The sequence below is a fragment of the Mesitornis unicolor genome, unplaced genomic scaffold (assembly GCF_000695765.1).
Source record: "Mesitornis unicolor isolate BGI_N332 unplaced genomic scaffold, ASM69576v1 Scaffold42846, whole genome shotgun sequence".
NCBI lineage: Eukaryota > Metazoa > Chordata > Aves > Mesitornithiformes > Mesitornithidae > Mesitornis > Mesitornis unicolor.
Window position 1 is genome coordinate 1 of NW_010193774.1, and position 21,341 is coordinate 21,341.

The window sequence follows — 21,341 nt, forward strand, 5'->3', positions numbered from 1 at the left end:
AAAAAATAAATAAATTAAGTCTTAATCCAAGTGCAATTAAAGGCAGGTTGATTCAGTAGTTGGCAACATCCTTTCCAGGAACTCAGGGTGTAGTTTCCTCCAGGGAAGATCTCCTGTGAATTATTTACACTGGGGAAAGAGATAAAAGCAGAAATCAGATATATGCCTTTTCTTATATGGGAATCTCTCTTATTACCTTTCTATATGTGTATGTAGTGTGTGCATATATACACACATATGCACATATACATGCACTTGCACATACACGTGTGCGTGTGTGTACACACATACATGCACACTTTCTCCAAAGAAACTTTAAATGTGTTAAAGTTTTAATGAAAAATGGAAGAGAAAAAAGACTTTCCAAACACCAGCCATGTGCAATGACCAGATGTTCTCCTCTTTTATCAGAGTGATGCCCGGTTTTCTGATTAAGTCCTTGTGCTTCATGTGTATTTTCCTAGGTACATCAAATTATTGAGAGTTTCACTTCACTAATCAAGGTTCGTGCATCTTCAAAGTATTTGCTCAACTGTGATTCTGGTGAAAACAGAGCAAGTTCTTGTCTTTGTAACAACCTGGTAGAGTTAAAATTAGTGTGATGAGAAAAAGTTGCAGTGATTAAGAAATACGAATGAAAGAATGTACCAAATATCACAGATTATTTTTACTGTGCAAAAACACTTTTGACACTGGTTCAGTGTTACGATGAACTCACTTGGAACATCAGGTGCAAGAAGAGAAATTTCTTACAGTGATATGCAAGCGCTGATGTTCAGGCAGAAGCAGGTGATACTGATACCAAAATGAAATGTTTTTTTTTTTAAATTACACTTCTGTGAACAGTTGAAATCTGAAAATGTTACCATAGAAGTAATGCCACATTATATATTTTATATGTCCATATTCAAAGATACGTTTTATGCCAAGGTATGGAAGGAAGAAATATATGCGTCAAAAGAATTATACAGAAAATCATCTGAAGTTAGAATTGGAATTTTCATTCCTAACATGAGGAGTTAACCCTCGTAAGAAATCTCAGGTTGCTACAAGTCTTGATGGATGATGGAACAAGATACCTCTCTACTACATACACAAAAAGCCTGTTTTAGTTAAGTAAGGGAATGTGAAGGCAGATCAGGTGAAGCCAAAACAATTCTGAAAAATTTTGCCATGTGAGGATTTTGTTGAGAGAATTCTTGCAGGCTGGATTACAGCAACATCACTGTTATATACATTGTATATTTTTCTTGCAGACACGCTCGATCTTAGGCAACTGTCTTTGCTAAAAGGAATGTGAAAAGAATGATGAAGTTCTATTTTCAACAGCATGGGAAAAAGATAAATTAGAGAATGCATTTCTAAAGCAATTGCGAAAATGGAAGAAAAAAAAAAAAGCAGCACTTTAGGACAAACTTAAAATGTTCTTGCCTTAATCTAAATACATACACATTTTGTTCTTTGTGAGACAGTCTCAAGCAGGTCTGAATATATTCCTTATCTAGTATCATTATTTCTTTCTTTGTCCTGGGCAGAGAGTTATCAAATACAACTTACCTCAGAATACTTATCTACTTCAAATATGTGTAAAGTTTTCTATGCAAGCAGGCACGATTTCTATTATCTTCAGCCAGATTCATAGATGGCAGAAAGAAAAGCTCCTGGCTTTCTGCAGCTGGATTTATCCTCAGATACTATGTTAACATTATGTTAGTTCAAATATTTGATCTATTTTAGTTAATATTTGAGATGAGTCTGAGCTAGACCACTGAATCTATACATAATTATTTCTAGCCTTTCAGGAAACTCAGGTTTAGACAAAGATATTTTGAGTTCTCTGTTGGTTCTGTGTGTGTTTGGTATGTAGCAGAGAAATGCTCAAGAAAAGGAAAACAATTCAGCAGCATTAAAATACTCACTTCTTTAAAATGTGCAAGTTCATGGAAAACAGGTGCCTGAGAAAAAAGCCAGATAAAAGAAAAAAACTCCAAAATTAGGCTTTTAGAGAATATGTGATCTCCCTGAATTATGCTGATAGAACTATAAAGAGTTTCTCAATACCTGGTGAAGAGTTGCTGGCAGCATTCAACCACCTCTGTGCTGTTTGCAGGGAAGTCTGTGGAGTTGAAGGCATTTCCTAATATGCTCTGGCAAGGAACTTCCAGACCTGGAACAGCCAGCATTCCTATGAAGTAAGTAACAATTTTCTTAATAAATAATGAAAAAGACTTGGAGATGTCAGTCACTGGGGTATGGTCAGATGAAAATGTTCTAGCTGATACAAAATCATCATCCAAGATGGTTCTGTAAGGGTGCAAAAGTAAAACCCTTAAACTGTGCAATTTTTTAAAAAGCCAATTAATTTTACAGAACTGGATTATGAAGTAACCACAAATATATTTTTTAATATGTAGAAATTGAACTATGGTAATCTATTATGCTCAGAACATTTTGATTTTCTGCCCCTTTTAATGCTACTAAAAAGGTATGCTAATGGCTTTCTCACTTCTTGGCCAGTGTGCTGTCATTAACTAAAATAGAGTTATGCTGCATTTATAGCAGAGCAAATAAATGCAGGACCTTTGCTTTTATTCTGAATGGAAGTATCTTTGCTTTGCTAGATATTCTTCAAAATCTCCTATAAATAGTAATGTTAACATTCACTGCAGTAATGGAAATACAAAAATATTAAAGTCGCAGCTCCTTCTTGTACACGATGTTGTGGAAACCCAAATATATTTTCAGTATGTTCCTATCTTAATTGGGGGAATAGAAACCGCTTAGCTCTTTCCCCTTCTTCTGGGCCTAAGGAAAGCATTTTCCATAGCAAGAGTGGGTGGAATGTAATTTTCTTTCCAAAGCAGATTTTACTGTTTTGGGAGATTTCCCAGTGGCTCTTCAAAATTTTATTCTTAAGGCCAAGATTGTGAAATGACAATTTTTTTTAAGACTTCCTGATTCCTCAGTTATGCAGACAAGTGCCATGTATTAAAATACTACAGAGGGCTGTGAAATTGTATCTTTTTGTTGCTGCAGTGAACAGAAAGGGATAGGGAAGCTGTGGTAGAAACAGATGTGCTTTCAGCTACATAAAGCACCAAGATCTTTCTTCACTGGAATATGAATGCTTTAACCTTCATCATGCAATTCTGCCTACCATACGCTCAGAAAAGCAAGCTGGGAAAAGGACTGTTAAATATTGTGGATAATTTTTACCTGCTGAATCATATCTGCTCAATTAATTCTTTTCAGTCATTAAGTTCTTTTTAATTTCCTCCCTAAAATGGCTGTTATATTGTGTTATATTGTGACTCTTTACTCAGCTTGAAGGTGAGATTTTGGAAATAAGGATCTGCTGTTGAGTCCCACCTTAGGGCAGTTTCATTAACGTAACTGCTCTCTGAGAATACTATCAGCCCAAAAGATCAATTTAACATTAAGGCAAAAAGTTGTTCAGCTTCCACCTCGTTCCCTCTCTGTTACACCCTTCTCTCATTCCAATTCTCCATTTCTGTTCATTAACCACTGCTGTATTTCTGTAGCCAGCGTTTATGGAGGAGGGATTGTAACTCATCTATAAGTTTGTTCACGAGTCATGTGTTACACACAGACTAACAGAAAAAAGAGATAAGTCATAATGGAAGGAATAAATATTTTCATATTCGGAACCTCTCATCGCATATTGACTTTTAGTTCTGCCAAACCCAAATATACTAGTGTATGATTGACAGGATTTGCCCAGCTGTGTCTATCGTACTGACACACTGACACCCTGTGGTCACTGAGTGAGAGACACCAAACGTGGGTACTGTACCTGCAACACAGGCTGTCATGAAACAGGCGACAGTTCCCGCAATCATTGCTCTGAAAGCACCATTGGCTATTTCCCTTTTTTTTGATGGAGCAATGCTTGCTAGGAAGAAAATTGAAGTGTGTGTCAAATATGAATACATATTAAGAAGCTCTCCCACCACAGAAGGAAATTCCCACCCTGCAGTTTGAACCAGAACAAGGAGGGAAAATGAGATATTTTTAGAGGGTAATATGAAGGCTTAATGCCAGTGTTGGCTCTTCCTGTTAAAAAAGTGGCTTGCATATTAAACGGCAACTTCTGTCTTCTTTGGCAGTTTGCCCATCTCTGCTAGCTGATGGTGACTTCCAAAAGCAAACCCCAGGCACCGCACCAGTGTCTGGCCCTGCGGCTGGGTCCTGCCCCACTGCTGGCACCACAAAGCCCACTTGGGCTCTAGGGTAAAGGCAGCTGCCAGCAATTCTGGCTGCCCTGTGAGAAACCCAGATGCTTTCTGATTTTTGTTTTTTCCTTGAGATCTGAAAAGCCCTTTTTTTCTCATCCCCTATAAGTATATATGTGACATTTTTACAGGAACCAACCAACTTTGTCTTTCACACTAGCAGGCTACATAAAAGGTTAACTCCTCCTGAAGCCTGAGGGCTGTAGTACCTCAGGCTCATGATGGGAGGGCTGGACAGGGAGGCAGAGCTTGGTTGCCTCCTGCCCTTAGCTGCTCTCCCAGTATTGCCACACCAAAGCCTCCATTGCGAGCCCTTCCATCCACGTTTGAGTGATAGATCTTTGCAAGGCAACTGCTCAGCCCCTAATACTGCTAAGCTGCACCCACAGCCTGTGCCTTTGGGTGTTTTCATTGGGATTTGCTTGCAAAATAAATTGCCCATGAGAGGTGTTCTTACTTAGGCCTCCTATTACCAGTCCCAGGGAGCCGAAGTTGGCAAACCCACAAAGAGCATAGGTGGCAATGACTTCAGAGCGAACCTGGAAAACAAACACACACTGCTTAGTGGTTTGAGACAGCTCATGCTGAGGTCTGAAAAGATAGTATTGCGGCTCAGGGCTCCAAGTACTGAAATCACTCTGTGTTGGTTCACTGTTGCCTCTGTGTGCAGCTTTAAGCAAGGTAGGCTCATCCTCTGGCTGAAAGTGCAGGCTTTCAGGCTGCCTGTGTGAGGACTCAAACCATGCAATGGCTTTATTTTTCATATATATTGCTATGCCATGTTGAATTGGGTACTAGTAATTTAAGACAAAAAAATAATTCTTATCTTAGTAGTGGCAATATAGCTGCTGTTTTTTGAAGGTATAAGTCAGAGGGCTTTAACTCCGCTTGTTGTTGAACCCAGGCTACTTCTATAACACTCTATTGAAACCTCAAGTTTGGTACATATCCTTTATATCTTTGACCCTGAACAAGCAGAGGGCTCCATGTGCAAACTGCTCTGTGGGAGCTCTGTGCACAGGGGAAGAAAAGGCAAACAGGCCTTCTGGACAGGGAGTGCTCTGATGTGATAACAAGCAGATAGACATTGTGATTTTGGAACCCCCATTAGTGGCTTATTTCCTTCTTGGCTTCACCCACCTTACTTCCCTCAGGCAGCACCAGCTCAATCTGGACCTCAGAGCTGAGACAAGGTTGCACTGGCCTTTGTCCCGATGGAGGGACCCCTCACAGGGCACAAAATTACTTTGGGTGAAATCAGGCTACAAACTCTGCAAACCTTCAGACAAATGTAGTTTAAGCATTTTGAGAAAGAAGGCATTATATCTCAGCAAACAGACTTTTGCCCCCCTGGCAGCTCTGAACTCCTATTTACTGTGCTTTAGACCCAAGCTGAAGTTGTCCGAGTAAGTGTTCTAGTAGGTTTCCTGTTTATTATAAGTTTCTCTGCTCCCACTCCTGTTTTATGAAAACCAATTTGTAGATATATTCAATCACTCTGCACATATACAGGGAAATGCTTTTCCTAGAAAAAGCTTTGTGTACTGTGATTTCCCTTTCATTTGCAATTTTTTAGCTCTGAAAACAGGAAGCCTTGTTATGACTGACTCAGGTGAGAGAGTTCAGAAGACCACTTGTTTGCTTGCTCTGACTGAATATCTGTGCCTGGATGTATTAGAGAGTTATGAAGACTTAAAAGTGGAAGTCAAGCACACTCTCACCTGAATTGCTTTGCCGTAATTAAGACGGTTACCAGGCAATTTTTACGAGTGTTATGAATCAAAATTATTCTTATATCTCAGAGCTTTTTACCATGGAAACTAATACAGCTCTTTATAGGTATTAGAAATGAACATGGAATTTCTGTATGGTATCTCACTAAAAAAGAAAATAAAAAGTACAGTTGATGTAACCTGTATTTTAAGGCTGACTTCTGAATTTAAAAAACAAAAACCAAAACAAAACCCACTATTCAGTCATTCAGGAGTTCATACTCCTCTTGTAAAACATAACATGACCATAGCAGGGCAGATTAAAAGTCCATCTAGGCCAGAATCCTATTTCCAGGAATTCCAGGAACACTGGTAATGGATGCTCAGGCAAGCATGTGAGTATGCGATGAGACCACCTGGCTTTCTACCTCCACGTATGAAATACGTTCTGGTCATAAGGAATGCAAGTGGTCAAGAATGTGTTTTTAGTTTTGTATATAAGGCAGGTACTTAGAGCATCACACTAGATTGAATGAAGATTGAAAGCTGTACAAAAGGACACTTCCTAATTAAGGGTCTTCTACAGTGGCAATTTGTCTTGGCTAACTAAGAATGAGGTAAGAAGAAACTTATCTTGAAGACAGCCTTAGTCTTAAGTGCAATGTCCTGTAGGACAATGCATGTTCCTCAAAACTATGCCTTTCTTTTGCTATGTGTGTTACAGTTAGCTAGCGTGATGACAGTCACAGCAGCCTCACAAAGCAATGCTGCATTTTAATAATTGTGCTCTGTCACTGAAAGACACATTTTAGAGTAATATGCAACCATTAGCCCTTTATGACCCACTAAAAAAAAAGTTGTGTTTCAGCAAAAAAGTATTAGATCCGATAAATCTGTAGAACAGAAAACGTTACTTACAGTCATATACTGTTTCACACCATTAATGTACATGCTTCCACCCTTTTCTCGGTTGTGAATCAGTTTTGAGAGGCGCTCATAAGCCACAAATTCGTTGAAGAAAGTTTTGTAGCCTAGTAGTCCACCGACAATAAAACTGTCTTCCCAGTCTACCCCCATCATGAAAGAGAATGGCATGAAGACATAGGAACAAACGTTCTGCAAATATATAAGACAAAGCAGGTCAAAAGATATGGTTGGTCAAAGAACAGCATGTAATAAGTTATCTAAACTGAAAATAAGGATGGCTTTATTACAGCAGAGTAAAATTTGCCTTGAATTCTTACTGCAAACACATCTAGGAGATAGAGGGTTTTTAATAGTAAGGTATGCTTGAGTAATATTTAAAAGTCTAACCCAAAATTTAGATATAACAAAGTAATTAGGTATGTTCCTAATTTTACACCTAAAGTAAAACAAAAGTTTCTGTGCCTTTTTTTCCCCAACAATGGCTTCACACTGGGCTTAGTGTCTGAAGCAAAGAGGGAAGGTTGAGTTAAAAGAGCTGATAAGAGAATTAAGAAGTCTATTTCTTCTGCTGATCAAATCAAGTGTGTTAAGGAACATGCTTAATTACCAGGTTATTGGACTCCAACTGTTGTAAACGAAAGATGTGTCTGTGCATCTGACATAATTAAAGCTGCACCTAGCATTAAGTTTTATGTAAATTAAAAAAAAATCTCATATCACATCGTAACTTATTTTTATATGATAGAAAATATCTCCAGCTATGAAAGGGTTTGGTCAGATTGTCCTTAGTGAATGTAACTGAGCTATTCCTTGTTGTTTTCTTTGCCCACATAAGGCTAGAGATTAGTGTCTCTCAGAAGGGATGGCTGGCTAAATGCAACATGTCTGTGGATCTCAGCTCCCTGTGTTATCTATCTGTCCAAATCTGACTCCATCCAGCAGTTACTAAAATACCAGCCCTTACATGAGTGTGACTGAGGAATGCATACTTGTGCATTTCCTCTGCTGTGGGTATCTGTGCAGTGGGATAATCTCTGGAAGCTGTGCAGGGTAACATCTCAATGTGGCTGAAGCCACATCTGCTATGAGTGTGTATTAATTTCTGCAGCACCTTTATTGCAATGTTATATCCATGTTTCACATGGGACTTCTATTAGGAGCTTGCAAAACAAAAAGCTCAAAACCATTGAACCAAGATTGTTGCCTTGTGTCAAAAATTATGTATTGACCTAGGTTAAAAAAATAAGTCCTGTTTAAAACTTGTTTGCTCAGCTAAGAGATTTGGGTGCAGTTTCACAATTTCTGTTGCGAACTAAATGGTATTGAGTAAACTGGGTTCAAATGACTACAGCCTTGCCCCAGTGTCCTTACCTAAGTGAACTTAGTGAACATTAATGGTTTGATAGGGTTCTCTGAAGCTAAAGGCACTTTAATGTCTAGCAGAAGGAGGTGTTAACAGCTTGGCAAGTGTGAAATAACAGGTCTGCTGCACTCCCAAGTAAGTGGAAGCAGGTATTAGCACACAATGCTCGGTAAATATACTTTGCTGGTTAGCAAGAATATCACAGAGGGAAACTATACATGAACTAATGGATACAGAAATATTCACATGGCAACAATTTTCCTTTGGCTGTAAAGACATTTTTCAAGAACATGGGGATAAAATAATGTCCTTTTAGATCATATTTAAAAAAAAACACCACAAAACCTAAAACAAACAAACAAACAAACAAATGACACAGGCACTTAATCTGAGAAAAGCAAATTATGCATGTATACAAGCTGCACAAAGGACCTAGATACCATACCTCAAAATTCAGCTGTGGATAGTCAAACAAACTGCCCACCCAGGAGAGGGCTGAGTCAATGAAAGCCAGCAGGGCAAGGAAGGCGATCAGATTCACTGCAATGTTTGCGACCAGCACGATTGAGGCAGAGGCACCTTGACTGGCTGCTTCCAGCAGGTTCTTTGATTCACTTTATCAATGAAAAGAAATCCAGAGCGTGAATATTTTTAATTTGAGTGCAAATCATAGAACTAAAAGTTACATGGACCTGATCAGAAATATACTGCCAAAGCTATCTGTTCATTCATAGGGAAAATAATTATGAGGTGGAGCAGGTTTTTGCCCTTGATCCTCATGGGAGCCACTGGGAGGATACACTTCTGGTGCTCCGAGGGTGAATTCTGGCACTGCTGGGATGAGGGAATGGGCACTGCTCTTCTTCCAGGCAGCCCTTGCACAGTTGCCCAGGCTGTTCAGAAACAGCTCCTTTACAGCCCTTTTTGTTTTGCCTGTCATTCTCAAGGAAATTGAGTCTCCCTGGAGATGGGCAACAAGTTCACTGTTCTCATTGTTGAAATTATTGTTCTGTCTTTGTATGTTTGCATTTATAGATTTGTTACAAAGCAAAGACAGCAACAGGGCAAGTGTGAAAACCTCTTGGTGGCTCACCTGGGTAGACATTTCCCTCATTCTTTGAACAGTTTATTGTTTGGCCCTAGTCCTTGGCATCTCTGTGCCTGTCCCAGTGGGTACTATTCATACATGGTAATGGGGCAGGCTGCACCTGAATTCACAAACTACTCATTTGGGATATGTTGGTGTGTAATTAATGTATTGCTTGCACATCCACCACATATTATACCTTATGTGTGAGGCATTATTTTTCCAAATCTCATTTTAGCATGAGTATTACTACTAACTAAAGACTAGATCAACTTACCTTTTTGCCATTTTTAGGCTACTTGAAGTTACTGTAGACTTTTCAGTTTCAGGCCAGAATAGTTTGGAAATAGCTAATGATGCTGGTGCTGACATGACAGAAGCAGTCAGTAGGTGGGAGGCTGAAACCTAGAATTCCAGGTGACAGAAAATATGCCATGATAATCACATCATGCTCAAACATGTAGGAAAGCCATTAGAACTATAGGATGCTTGGATGATTTTTCTACAGGGAGTCATTTAAAAGTTCACATTGCTTATAAGGAAAATTAGAGAATAAGCAATACAGGAGAAAGCTAATTGGACACAGGAAAAGTCTAAGTAGTGAAAAGTATGGACTGATCTTTTCAAGAGGCAAACTGCTTCACTTGTCTCTAGTGGCAAGCCAGAAGGCAAAGGAAACAACAAAAAAGCTAGGTCCATCAAGTGCGGCCAGGTGTAGCAACAGCAGAGCAGGTGAGTGAGAGCCAGCCTTCCTCAACACTCCCTGTATGCCTTGCAGTGGCAGAAAATTGTTTTTGTCCCTTGAAGTTGTGTTTAAAAAAAATGTACACAGCCTAACATAAATTATTCTGTTCCCCTTTCACCTCTTCTTCCACAAATTTCTATACAAAACAACTTCTTTGCTAACTTATGCAGTATTTCCATCTCTCCATTTCTTTCCTTATTCTCCTGGTCTTTTTGGCCAGTCCTCACTTCTTGTCTCTGCCTGTCCACTGTGTTTTATTCAGATATGAAGCTAAAATATTTATCAACCATCTCAGTGACTCTGATCATAAATCACACCTTCAATCCTGTTTTTCTGGCTTTGTACTGCCAGCCCCTTAGCAGACAAGACATTTACTATCCATGTTTGTACAGCATCACTACAACCTCAGTTTCAAGTCAATTCTTTAGGCTCATACAGCTAGCAACAGTTTCTGAAGGACCTGATCTATATCACTGCCACAGAAGGTGGGAAGGTTGATCACTTAGTATATTCCACATCAGTTCACCTGGACTGTAGCAAAGTATGAAAACCACTAATTTCCTGGCAGCTATGGCAGGAAGTGTCTCTATTACTTGGTAGATGTTTGTGCTACTTAAGAATATATTCAAGGTCAGATCTTGGTGTTCTTTCTACTGTTGGAAATCAGGGTATTTTCATGATTAATTCGTTCAGGAAAAAAATATAGGAATGACTCAGGTATACTTCAAAAGCATTTTATCTGGGCTTCTATACTTAAATTATTTCAGATAAACAGTCTATTTTTCAGTTCTCTTTTCACATCTTACCCCAAAAGAAATATATGCTCCTAAGACACTTCCAGCAATAGTTGAGAATCCTGCTGTCATGACTGCATGGAGTTCAGATTTGGTGATGTATGGTAAGTAGGGCCGCACCATAAGAGGAGTCTCTGTCTGGAAGTGAAAAACAACTGCCAAATGAAGAACTTCCTAGTAAACCCTCAGAGGTTTATTTTATTAACAGGACAGAAAAACGAGTGGTTGTACCACACTTTCTTAGGTGTACTTGACTAGTTAATCTTCGTGCTAATGAGCGCTCTGAATATTAATAGGTTGGGGGGTTTTTTCTCCCCAGGAAGGAAAATTGTACTGCCATCCATCTTGTCTGAAGACAATTCTTGCTGGTTTGCTGTCTTCTCCAATGGCCAAATTAAATTGCCAAGAAATCCTATTCCAATTCTGAGTTAGGGAACACCACAGGTCTGAGCCCCAGATAAGGCTATGTATCAAGTGAAACACACATACCAGCCCCTGTGGGCAGCTTAAAGCCCCTCTGGCATGTGTACAAACATATCCTGGAGGCAGCATCATGCAGAGAAACTAGTTTAAATCCTGAAGCTGTGTCATACAGTGTGGCACCACTGCTGAGTAACTTTTGGGCTTGGATGCTACTTGGTGCTCTTTCCACACTGGTTTGAAGCCTGGGACAGATACTGATGTAGTGTGAATTCAATGGATTTCCCACAAAAGCGGACTGTTAGATTCTGTCCCATGCTTTTGTGGCTAACGTCTTGGCACAGCCAGCTCTGTATCTGAGTTTTTTTCACTGTCTCTCCTGCCTTTGCCTAGCTCACGTGCCCTCTTTTAACCCTATTTACCTTTTCAACTGAAAAAAACCTGATACTCTTATTTCTTCACAGCCCTGGGATAGTCTGGTCATCATTTTAAGGGAGATCTACCACCTACATTTATGACTGACTTTCTGATGGGAAAACATATGGTTCCCAAAACCCACCCCATTGTGGATCACTGCTGACACATGAACGTACTGGAATTCTGGAAATCACCGGTCCTGCTGTACTGGACTCCTAGCTTCATATGCAATCATTTTTTTAATACACAGATGCTCACTGAGCAGCAATATTTCAGAATACTCAGTAATCCTGTTCTAGCATGTTTTTCTATGTTCTGACGCACCTGTCCCACAAATACGTTACCCGCAGCTACCAGAGACTCAACAGGAGTTGTCCCCATGAAAATCTGCATTATCCAACCAACCTAAAATGATTAAAAAAGAAAAAAAACAGCCACATTAGTCTGTCTATTCCATGCACTTCTTGAATTAATCATGTCAGTGTAAGAGTTCTGAGACACCATATACTATTTACTGGGTTAATGATTTCAGCTTCAAGATATGGCACATTCATTAAACAGTAGCATGTTGAAATGAGTTAGAATAGGAATAATTTAACAGAACTGAGCATACCCTAGGCTCCATCTGGGCACTGAATTGTTAAACTAAATTAATCAAAGCAGATATTTTGATGTGTCCTTATTACTTATGTACCTGTCCAAAAGGACTTGGAGTGAAATTCAGACTAAGGCTAAAAGTACATTTTAAAAATTTTAGCACACTATTTCAGCTAGGTGGGGTTTGTGGTGTTTATATAACAACCCTGTGAATGAGAAGGACAAAGTACATTTTAAGAGTACATTCAAAGAACATTTAACTACCAACATGCCGAAAGGTCTCTTCCTTCCTATGAGACGTTCACTGGGTGAATAGGGCAGGAAGTGGACTTACTGTGACTTGTTCTTATCCTATGTAGCACTGCACATAGAACTTGACAGAAATGAACACTTAGAGTAGGAAGGCATATGCAATTGCTACTGCAAAGCTTGGCAGAAAGCAGAATCCATATGTCTGTGACACAACTTCCATCTCACACTTCAGGAGCTGGGAGAGGGGCAGGCAGGAAGGAAGATAAAAGCAAGTACACTGAGGAACACTAAAGCTAGGCAGGCAAATTTAGCAATTACTATAACATCAGCAGTAAAACCAGGCTCGTGGGAGGAAAGTGCACTATGTGATGTCAATTAGGATTCTGCAGTAGTAAAATTTGGAACTGGTTAAAAATAAACTACTTTTCATATGTCTAACTCTGAGCAGCTTGGTCAGGGCCAATGTAACAGTTCAGCTGCGTGTGTTCAACAAGTGTGCCATACTAAGCAAATGAGTACCTACTGACAAAAATTTATACCTTTGCAATGAGCCACTGCATGAATCCAACGTGGTAAAGCATAGACGTTACTGTGCTGAAGAAAACCACAATTGGCAGGACCTGATTTGAAGACACAAAATCATTAACACTTCTTGAAGAGTTTTCCTTTTATTGATTTTGTAGGCCACTTAATTTTTGAAAAAGAGGCTTTTATTTTTGGAGATACACTTGAAGGTTTTGAGTACTATCAGTAATTTTTATAAAGGTTTGGAAACTCAATTCAAATTATGAGAAACTTTAACTGAAAGGAGAGAGTGCAATTCACAAATATCGTTGTGCTCTTCAAGAAGTTAACATGAGGCTGAATTCTCTACTTTGATTCTCTCTTCCTTTTAGCTGTCCTCTGGAGGTGGTTTGCCACACAGTGGCAGCAGAAGTTTTAGTTCAGTAAAAGTAACAACTTACCTCTCTGCATTTTCTCTCTTGCCATTTCCCCTCCCCATTCCTAAGCATGTGCTATCTGGAGAGCCATCTGGCTCCCAGTCAACTCCATACTCCAGCACAGGCAGGGAATGGGGGGAAATGGGTCTGGAGAGGCAGGAGGCAGACAGGCAAAGGTCAACTGTCTATACTGGATGGTAAAAAATGTGAGTTTTCTCTCATCTTTCACTTCAAATGGATGAGAAGACCTCTCAGGTTTTACAGCTGTGGTTTGGTTTCAGCTGAAGGAGCAAGAACACAATGTTCTGCCTATGCTGGGTAACAGCTGGTACCCTTCATCCTGATTCTTATTCATAGCCCTCTGAAAATACCTCAAATAAGGTACAAAGTGTTTGTCTTTACAATACAAGGAATGTGTTTTCCAGTTGTGAGCACCTGTGCCTTGACTACATGAAGAAGTTGGGGATTATTTTGCAACTAACCCCTCCTCCTGCCTAAATCTCCAGTGACTTATTGTGTTAACTATTATGTTTTCATCAGAGAAGTGTAGCAATCATTTAATAGGTAAGTAATTGTAGTGATTTGTCATGTCAAGGCTAGCTTTTAACAAAGGCATAACAAAATCATGAGGAAAACACTGGCAAATTATTACTCTAAATTAAGCAGAATGCAAATAAGCTACTTGCACCACATCACATTGCAGTGGGTTTTCAATCGTGTTGTCTGCAGCGATAAATGCAATGAAAAGCACTTAATGTGAAAAAACTACTGAAAAAAACCCACAACTCTCTTACAGAAAGGCTCCCCATAGTTAATACACAGTTCAGTGTTAATACACTGAAGTGTTAAGTCAGTGGTTTTGCAAATTGCAAGAGAGAATCTCAGGAAAACTCCTTCTGTCCAATGTCTATATGGAGCAGCCACCTCCTCTCCACCAGCACTGAGAGAAGCTTCGCCTTTGTGCTGGGCCTATGTGGAGTTGCATGTTGCAGGTAAGACAAGAGCAGGGAAACTGATGCAGGAGCATCTTCTCCCACTCTCTGTGCTCTGCTTCCCCCTCTTTGCAGTGCCAAAACCAGGGAAGTAGGTGGCACGGGGTCAGTAACGTCTGAGGGCTCCCTCTGAGGACCTCAGGGCTTGAGTAGCTGGGTGTACATGTATGGGTTATACCTTCATGGCAAAGAGCTGTCCAGGGCACAGGACTGTGAGGGGAAAGCTCTGGTGGTGCTCTGTGGTCAGGCATCCAGAGCATGAAGGGAGCCCAGGCTAGGAGCAGGTCTGGGGACAGTGGAAGGAGAGCCTTGGTGCTGTGGTTACAGGACCTGGGGAGCTGAGGAGGGGAACAGACCATGCAAACCTTTGTATTTGAGGAGGGGTCTGGAGGGCGAGAGGACTGGGGCGGACACATGTATATGTATGTAGAGGCAGGATTGTTAGGAAAAAAAGAGGCATGAGGATGATCCAAGGAGTCTAAGAAGGGGCTGTAGCACACCTGGTGTGGATAGGAAGGAGGAGGTCATGATGGAACATCAGCCTTAACTGGCAGTATTTCCTCTGTCGGTTAAATGTGAAATGTATTTGGAAATAAAAGGTCAAGAGTCCCCTTTGTTATTTTTAAAAAACCTGCACTGATTGCATGAGATTGCTTTTAAGAAAAGAAGCATTCTTAAAACTCATTCTTCTGTCTCATGAACTTCCAGTTCCCTCTTTCTGCTGTAGTGTCCTTATTCTCTGAGTGAAGAGTTTGCCTCAAAGATGTGGGTAGTCTGAACAGGGGGTGACAGAGAGATTGTCTCCAGCTTGCTTCTGCCATTAAAAAAAATCACCAGTTTAATTTGGATATACACACACCATTACAGTCTGGAGGTGGAGACAGTTGTCAACTCCAAGAAAAGTGGGGAGAGAACTGGAAAAGAAATTACTACAGCAAAGTCAGATGAACCTCAGCTGTAGTAGAAGCCTGCTCCTCAAAAAAGGCTAGTGTATACCTGTATGAGAGGAGTGGATGGATCCTGCAGTGTAATTATACCTGCACGGTTAAACTATTAGAATTCTAATTTTCTCTGTGGACAAACTTGTGTAGAAGTTTAGTCTCCAATATCTATAACTCCTCATACCTACTACATATCTTTAAATAGTCAAGTTTTAATTGATGAATAAATTTAATAAATATTCTGAAATTCCTACAACATTTAAATGGAGAACTGGTGTCAGAGCTCTTCAGAATTATATTTATGTGACCTACAAATGTTGCAGTTAATGCTTTCCATAATACAACCTCTAAGAAAATAAATTACTTAATTTGTAATTTTAATAAACTGGGTTATTTGATATTTATTATCAATTCTGCAATATGGTTTGACCTTACTGAAAAGCTACTTTCCAGATTATAGTTATTGCCTGTGCTACATGCAGATAGAAGAAATTGTAGGCTGCTCACAACTCCTCTTCCATTTGTATCTTGATGCTCAGCTTTTCCCTTTTGTTCCTTTAAAGAAGAAGTTGCTATTGATATTTAAGGAACATCCTGGTTTCAGACACTCCGAAAGGCTGACCTTCAAAGTAAAACCTCTCTCTAGGAGCCATAATCCTCCTGGCATAGAAAGAAAGCTACTGATATAACTGAACTCTGATTTCCTGCTTCTTCAAGGCAAAGTTTGCCTTTTGTAGTCAACAGGCTAAGAGGTTTTTTCCAACTACTTAAGTGCTTGAGTGTGCTTGTTTATGTGAGCGGGTTTTTTTTGCAGAACTCTGAAACTATATCTGGATACATAAACAGGCATTTAAAATAACCCAGTTTATGTATGCAAATTCATGTTTCTATGACCAATAAGTGCTTCCAAAACTATCTGTTCAAAGGCTGTAGTGGGACTGGTCAGAATGCCCAGTGGGTGCATGCAGTGGGATGTGTCTGCCCTGGTAACCGTGTCCATCTAAGTTAGCAGAAAACTGAGGTCTCTCTCTCTGCTGCTAAGGATAGAGATACAATTGGGTTATATGGGTACAATACAGTTTTCTGAGAAGATATACCCTATCACTTCAAGTGCTAAGCCAAGACTGAGACTTTTCTCTTTTGGAAGGCAATTGAAATACCTTGAGTCAAGATTTGGACAGTTCGGTGCTACATGCAAACCTCACAAAGAGACTTCTGGCCTTCTTAATCTCTAAATAACCTTCTTAATCTCTAAATAAATGACAAGTGATTCAAGAGAGAATAGGCTGGTTGTCACTCACTGATGTTGGAAGAGAGAAATCTCCTTCTACAGGAGGGGCAGGTGGAGCATGTTTTGGTGTTGCTGTGCACTTGTCTGCCACTCTACCATATATATTCCTATATTAAGATATATGCAGCTCAGAAATCAACGCAAGGGTTTTGCTTTCTTGTTTTTTCAGTGTAAAAATAACCTACTTGTCCCTGAAATGCCACATCTTTTGCTGGCTTATCCCACAGAATAAGACTGATGGATATGTGCATACATGGAAGTAAACTTTTGACTGTCTGGTCTCTAGTTACAGCCTTACTCAGCAAAGTATTTTGCATAATCACTGTGGCTTTACAAAAATCACCTTGAAAAAATCATATTCATAAGACATTGTGGGAAAAGACAGGCAAAATCGCATTGGGACAGGAACTAAACCATTTCACCCCTGAAATATCTAATTGTGAATGCACATTGTCATTTGAATGCACAATAGAGTAAGGGCGACAGGAGACTGGAAAGTGAAACAGAAGGTACAAAAAACCAGCAGTTAGAATAGAACTTATATTTCTTGCTAAAATGCTTCATATTTTTTTCTCTCAAAGATATTCCCACTATTCTTAGTAGCAATATATTTTACAGGTAGCATCTTCTTTCTTAAGTTGTGAAAGAGCTAAGTGGGAAAAATATCCAATTTGGAGTATCATCTCCAGAAAAAAAAGAAGATATAAGTTGTCTAAGTCCACTGCCAAGTGTCTGAAACACCAGACAGAAGAATGATCTCTGATAAAGTTGTGATACATTTCTCATGGTTGATGTGTTGTTTTTTGCTTGTTTGTTTCTATATGTTCTTGATTCCAGCCTAAGCAGGTATTATGGCATACACTACGTGTAGGAGCAAAACCAGACAGGATGCACGTGTATGTTAGAGACCACTAAGCACATAAGCTGTATTCCAGCAATTTCCCAACAAGATCTCCTAAAAAAGAGCTGGAAAATGTCCCTGTTATATTAATGTTTTAATAATAATGTAATGTAATCCTTCCTGCTTATGTATGGGCAGCTTATACCTCTTCTACCTGGTATAAGTATACATCCAGGTTTTCCTCTTCTACAGGAACAATATGGCAGTGGTTCGCACAGCAATTTAGGATAGAACAGTATAGCATGGTACAGCACCTCTACTTGTGGTGAATAAGATAGGCTGGAGGTACTACTTCTTTCAGTGATCAAGTTAAGATCCTTTTAACCTATTCCTTGTAGAAACATATCCCAAAGTTCTGCCTACTTGTAATATATATTATTATCATTAGACTAAATAAGTGTGACCTAACTCACTGTATGGCAGTAAATGAATGGCTTTATGAAGGGTTCCCAAATTTTCTATTCAAAGTTTTACACAGTAAGGAAGAGTTTACCTCTTAGCTGATTTCTCTGGTGACTGCACTGGTATGACAAGACAAACAAATAATTTCCAAGTCAAACTGCTCCTTTTTCTGCTGTCTGTCTGCCACACATAGTATATATAAAACCTGTCTTACCTTGAAAGCAAAGAAATGATCCATGTATTTCTCACCAAACACAAACTTTGCGCCTGTGTCAGAGTACTCCAGAAAAGTCTAGGGATAGAAAGCAAAGAAAGTCAGCTGTAAGCCCCAGGTCTCTGGCAAAAATGAAGCAAATATTGCTATCTGTCTTTCAGAGATCTGGTGAGGTTCAAGGAGCTTATACTTTGCTCTGTATGGGTCCAGGCTTCACTGACTGTGTCTGGCTGAACCAAGGGTCTCTGCTCTGCTCTGCCAAGAGCACAGGCTGCTTCAGCATATGTAGATAAACAGTATGGTCATAGGGCACTTTTACCTGCAGTATCCAAAATGGTAAAGGCCATAAGGTATACTAAAAGGACAATCTATTTCTTAATCCCGATAATGTGGTGTATTTCTATACTCTCTCTCATGCAAATAAGTGCAATAAATGATATAGTTTAAAATGGAGATTTAATGGCTGAAGTAATGAGTTTTGAAAGGAGTAGTCAAAAGCTAGTCTAAAGAAATTTTCTTTTAAATTCTGATATGGGGGTGCATTTTTATACTTCTGATGCCAAAATATGTTATTAATGATGCAGTTTAAAATTGAGATGTAACAGTCAGAGTAATGAGTTACAACAGGAGTGACCATAAGCCATATGGAGCTAAGTAAAGCAGGCACAAGACCCACTTCAGTAGGAGACAAAAGGGGAGACTGAGAACTTGGTGACAAAGCCCAGATGACTTCCACTGTTTGCAGATCAGCAGACAGATGTCAGGCCTGTGCCTTTGCTCCTGCACAGAGACAGTACATTCTGCACTGTCTTGTTTTAAATGCACCTAATAGTCTGTACTGTGAAGAACAGCTGTGTGAATAGTATCATTGGGGAGAAAAGTCTGAATGTCCTTCAGTGAGTACTTTCTGATCTACATTTTGGATTTCTCTTCTTCATTACTTTACAACAACAGACTTTCTAAAAAAACTTTGTGCCTGCAGTGGCACCTATAGACAGATCCTGTCCCCTCTCTAGAGATCCTTTGATACTCACAGCTGTGGATTTTGCCATCTATATTTGAGATAATTTTCTTATATGTCATGACAACTATGAAATGGCACTGGGGTCAGGACTGTGGCTACTCTGAAGAATGGTTAGAATGGTTCTGCTTCGCTAAATCCCAAGGTTTTTCAGCACATCAGATGTACTGCACGAATGCTTTGGATTTGGGCCAGGTCTAAGAGTTTCTATGAGTGCCCTGGCACAACAGCGGTTTTGTGTTTGGAGGATGCAAGTTATAATTTTAGCCCAAGGATGGTAAAGCCATTAGGAAACAGGGTCAGTCTGGTCCTTACTCATCAGCCTCTCCCACGTGGTCTTATGTTAACTGAACAAAAAAGAAATGAGAATGTTGAATTCAGGTAATCAGTTACCTTTCTGAGAACCCAGTTTTTCTCAACAGGGAAAAGCATCTGGGGGCAAATGGACCCTTGAACTTCCTGGCTGTTACAAAAGAGTCTCAAGACGTAAGAAAATATTTTTTTTTGCCCAGTAGCTTACCTGAGTCTGAATGCCTAGCCAGTTAAATACATCGAACCCCACTTTGGTCCTCAGAATAAGAAGCCCAAGAATAAACTGCAACACTACTCCTGAAAATACTGGTCTCCAATAAATCTAAATGGACAGAAAAATTAAAATAATCACTTGTTATTTAAATAAATAATAATTTACTTTAGATGTTTATTATAATAATGTAGTTAGATTGTCTGAGTACACTGCAGGATAGAAGTGGCTGCCAAAACAGGTTGTAGAGGACTTGGAGCATAAATCACCTCTTCTAATTTGAGAGCTCTGTGATGAGGATGTCTCCACCTGAGCCACCTGCTGAAAGCCTGACTAGGTAAGTAAGGTGACGTCCATTTTACCATCACAGACTGAAAATAATCAAGTAGCATGAAAAGGAGAAACAGATCTTCCTGTGCTACACTTTTTAGATGAAATAACCAGACATACATGAAGGTAGCAGAATTCTGGCACAGGCTGCCCAGAGAGGTTGTGGAGTCTCCTTCTCTGGACATATTCAAAACCCACCTGGATGCGTTCCTGTGTGACCTAGTCTAGGTGATCCTGCTCTGGCAGGGGCGTTCGACTGGATGATTTTTTGAGGCACCTTCCAACCCCTACCATTTTGTGATTTGGTGTGAATGGAAACATAATCCCACCCTTAAAACCCAGAAGCGCCAAAAACCCACAAGCATGTGGACTCTTCACATATCTGGACTGGGATAAAGGTGATTTTGCCACAGGTCTTTTTGGATGCTTGGGTAATTTCAACTCTGTTTCTGTTCCCCAGCTTTAAAGAGCTTTGATACTTCAGAACTACTTACAGTTAAATACTGCGATTCATATGACATATAGGCAGTTGTAGGAAAAATTGTGACTGCCTGTCACTACACTGCAGACTTCTGTTCTGCTGCTTCAGAAAACATTTTTGTTTTATACAAACTGAATCTGATTATTTACAAGAAAAAGAGCTGAGATGGCACTCTAATTTATTCAGATGATATATGAATAACACAAGTTGATTATGAGTAGTGAGGACTCATGGGAGAGCACAAAATGTTTGGAGTACATGAGTTTTCACCACAGCTGCAGACAGCAGCAGTTGCAAAGGATGGGGAGTGGAAGGTCTATTAGTCCCTGCTGAAGGGACTTTTTCTGTTTTGAAATTCTCAGCACTGATGTAGAAGTGCTGACAAAGTGATGGTGAAATTTGGTGACCCGGACAATGGATTAATATATGATTTATGAAAGCATGTGCTGTATGCTAGGCAGGCACATAGGGTAAAAGTTGGGGTGGGTGTTATGGTGGCTGAAGTAATCCCTTTGTAATATCACAGCAGTACAGACTGGACATCTCAGCTGGAAAATTAAAATAAATGGCATGGACACGCTTACGGGAGTAACTTTGTGAAAAGTGAGGACTTCATCCTGGCCTCAGCTGCTGCATTTGCAGTGAGATTCAAACTTGTGAGGAATTAAGAGCTACATGAGGGAAGCAAAACTCCAGTTTTGTGTGATTCCATGAGCCAGCACTGTGCCCTTGTGGCC

General features: G+C 39.7%; 1 protein-coding gene across 1 annotated transcript; it reads right to left on the reverse strand.

Annotated features, from left to right (window-relative positions):
• Window positions 1-14: 14 nt before the first annotated feature.
• On the reverse strand, window positions 15-19,904 carry SLC28A3 (solute carrier family 28 (concentrative nucleoside transporter), member 3; the record flags this gene model as incomplete). The annotated part of the gene is made up of 12 exons (XM_010187575.1): window positions 15-129; window positions 2,062-2,185; window positions 3,815-3,913; window positions 4,711-4,792; window positions 6,884-7,081; window positions 8,701-8,869; window positions 9,620-9,747; window positions 10,894-11,019; window positions 12,043-12,123; window positions 13,107-13,187; window positions 18,250-18,327; window positions 19,791-19,904. Coding segments are annotated over 12 exons (1,395 nt in total), but the record flags the coding sequence as incomplete, so codon positions are not given.
• Between the last annotated feature and the right edge of the window lie 1,437 nt (window positions 19,905-21,341).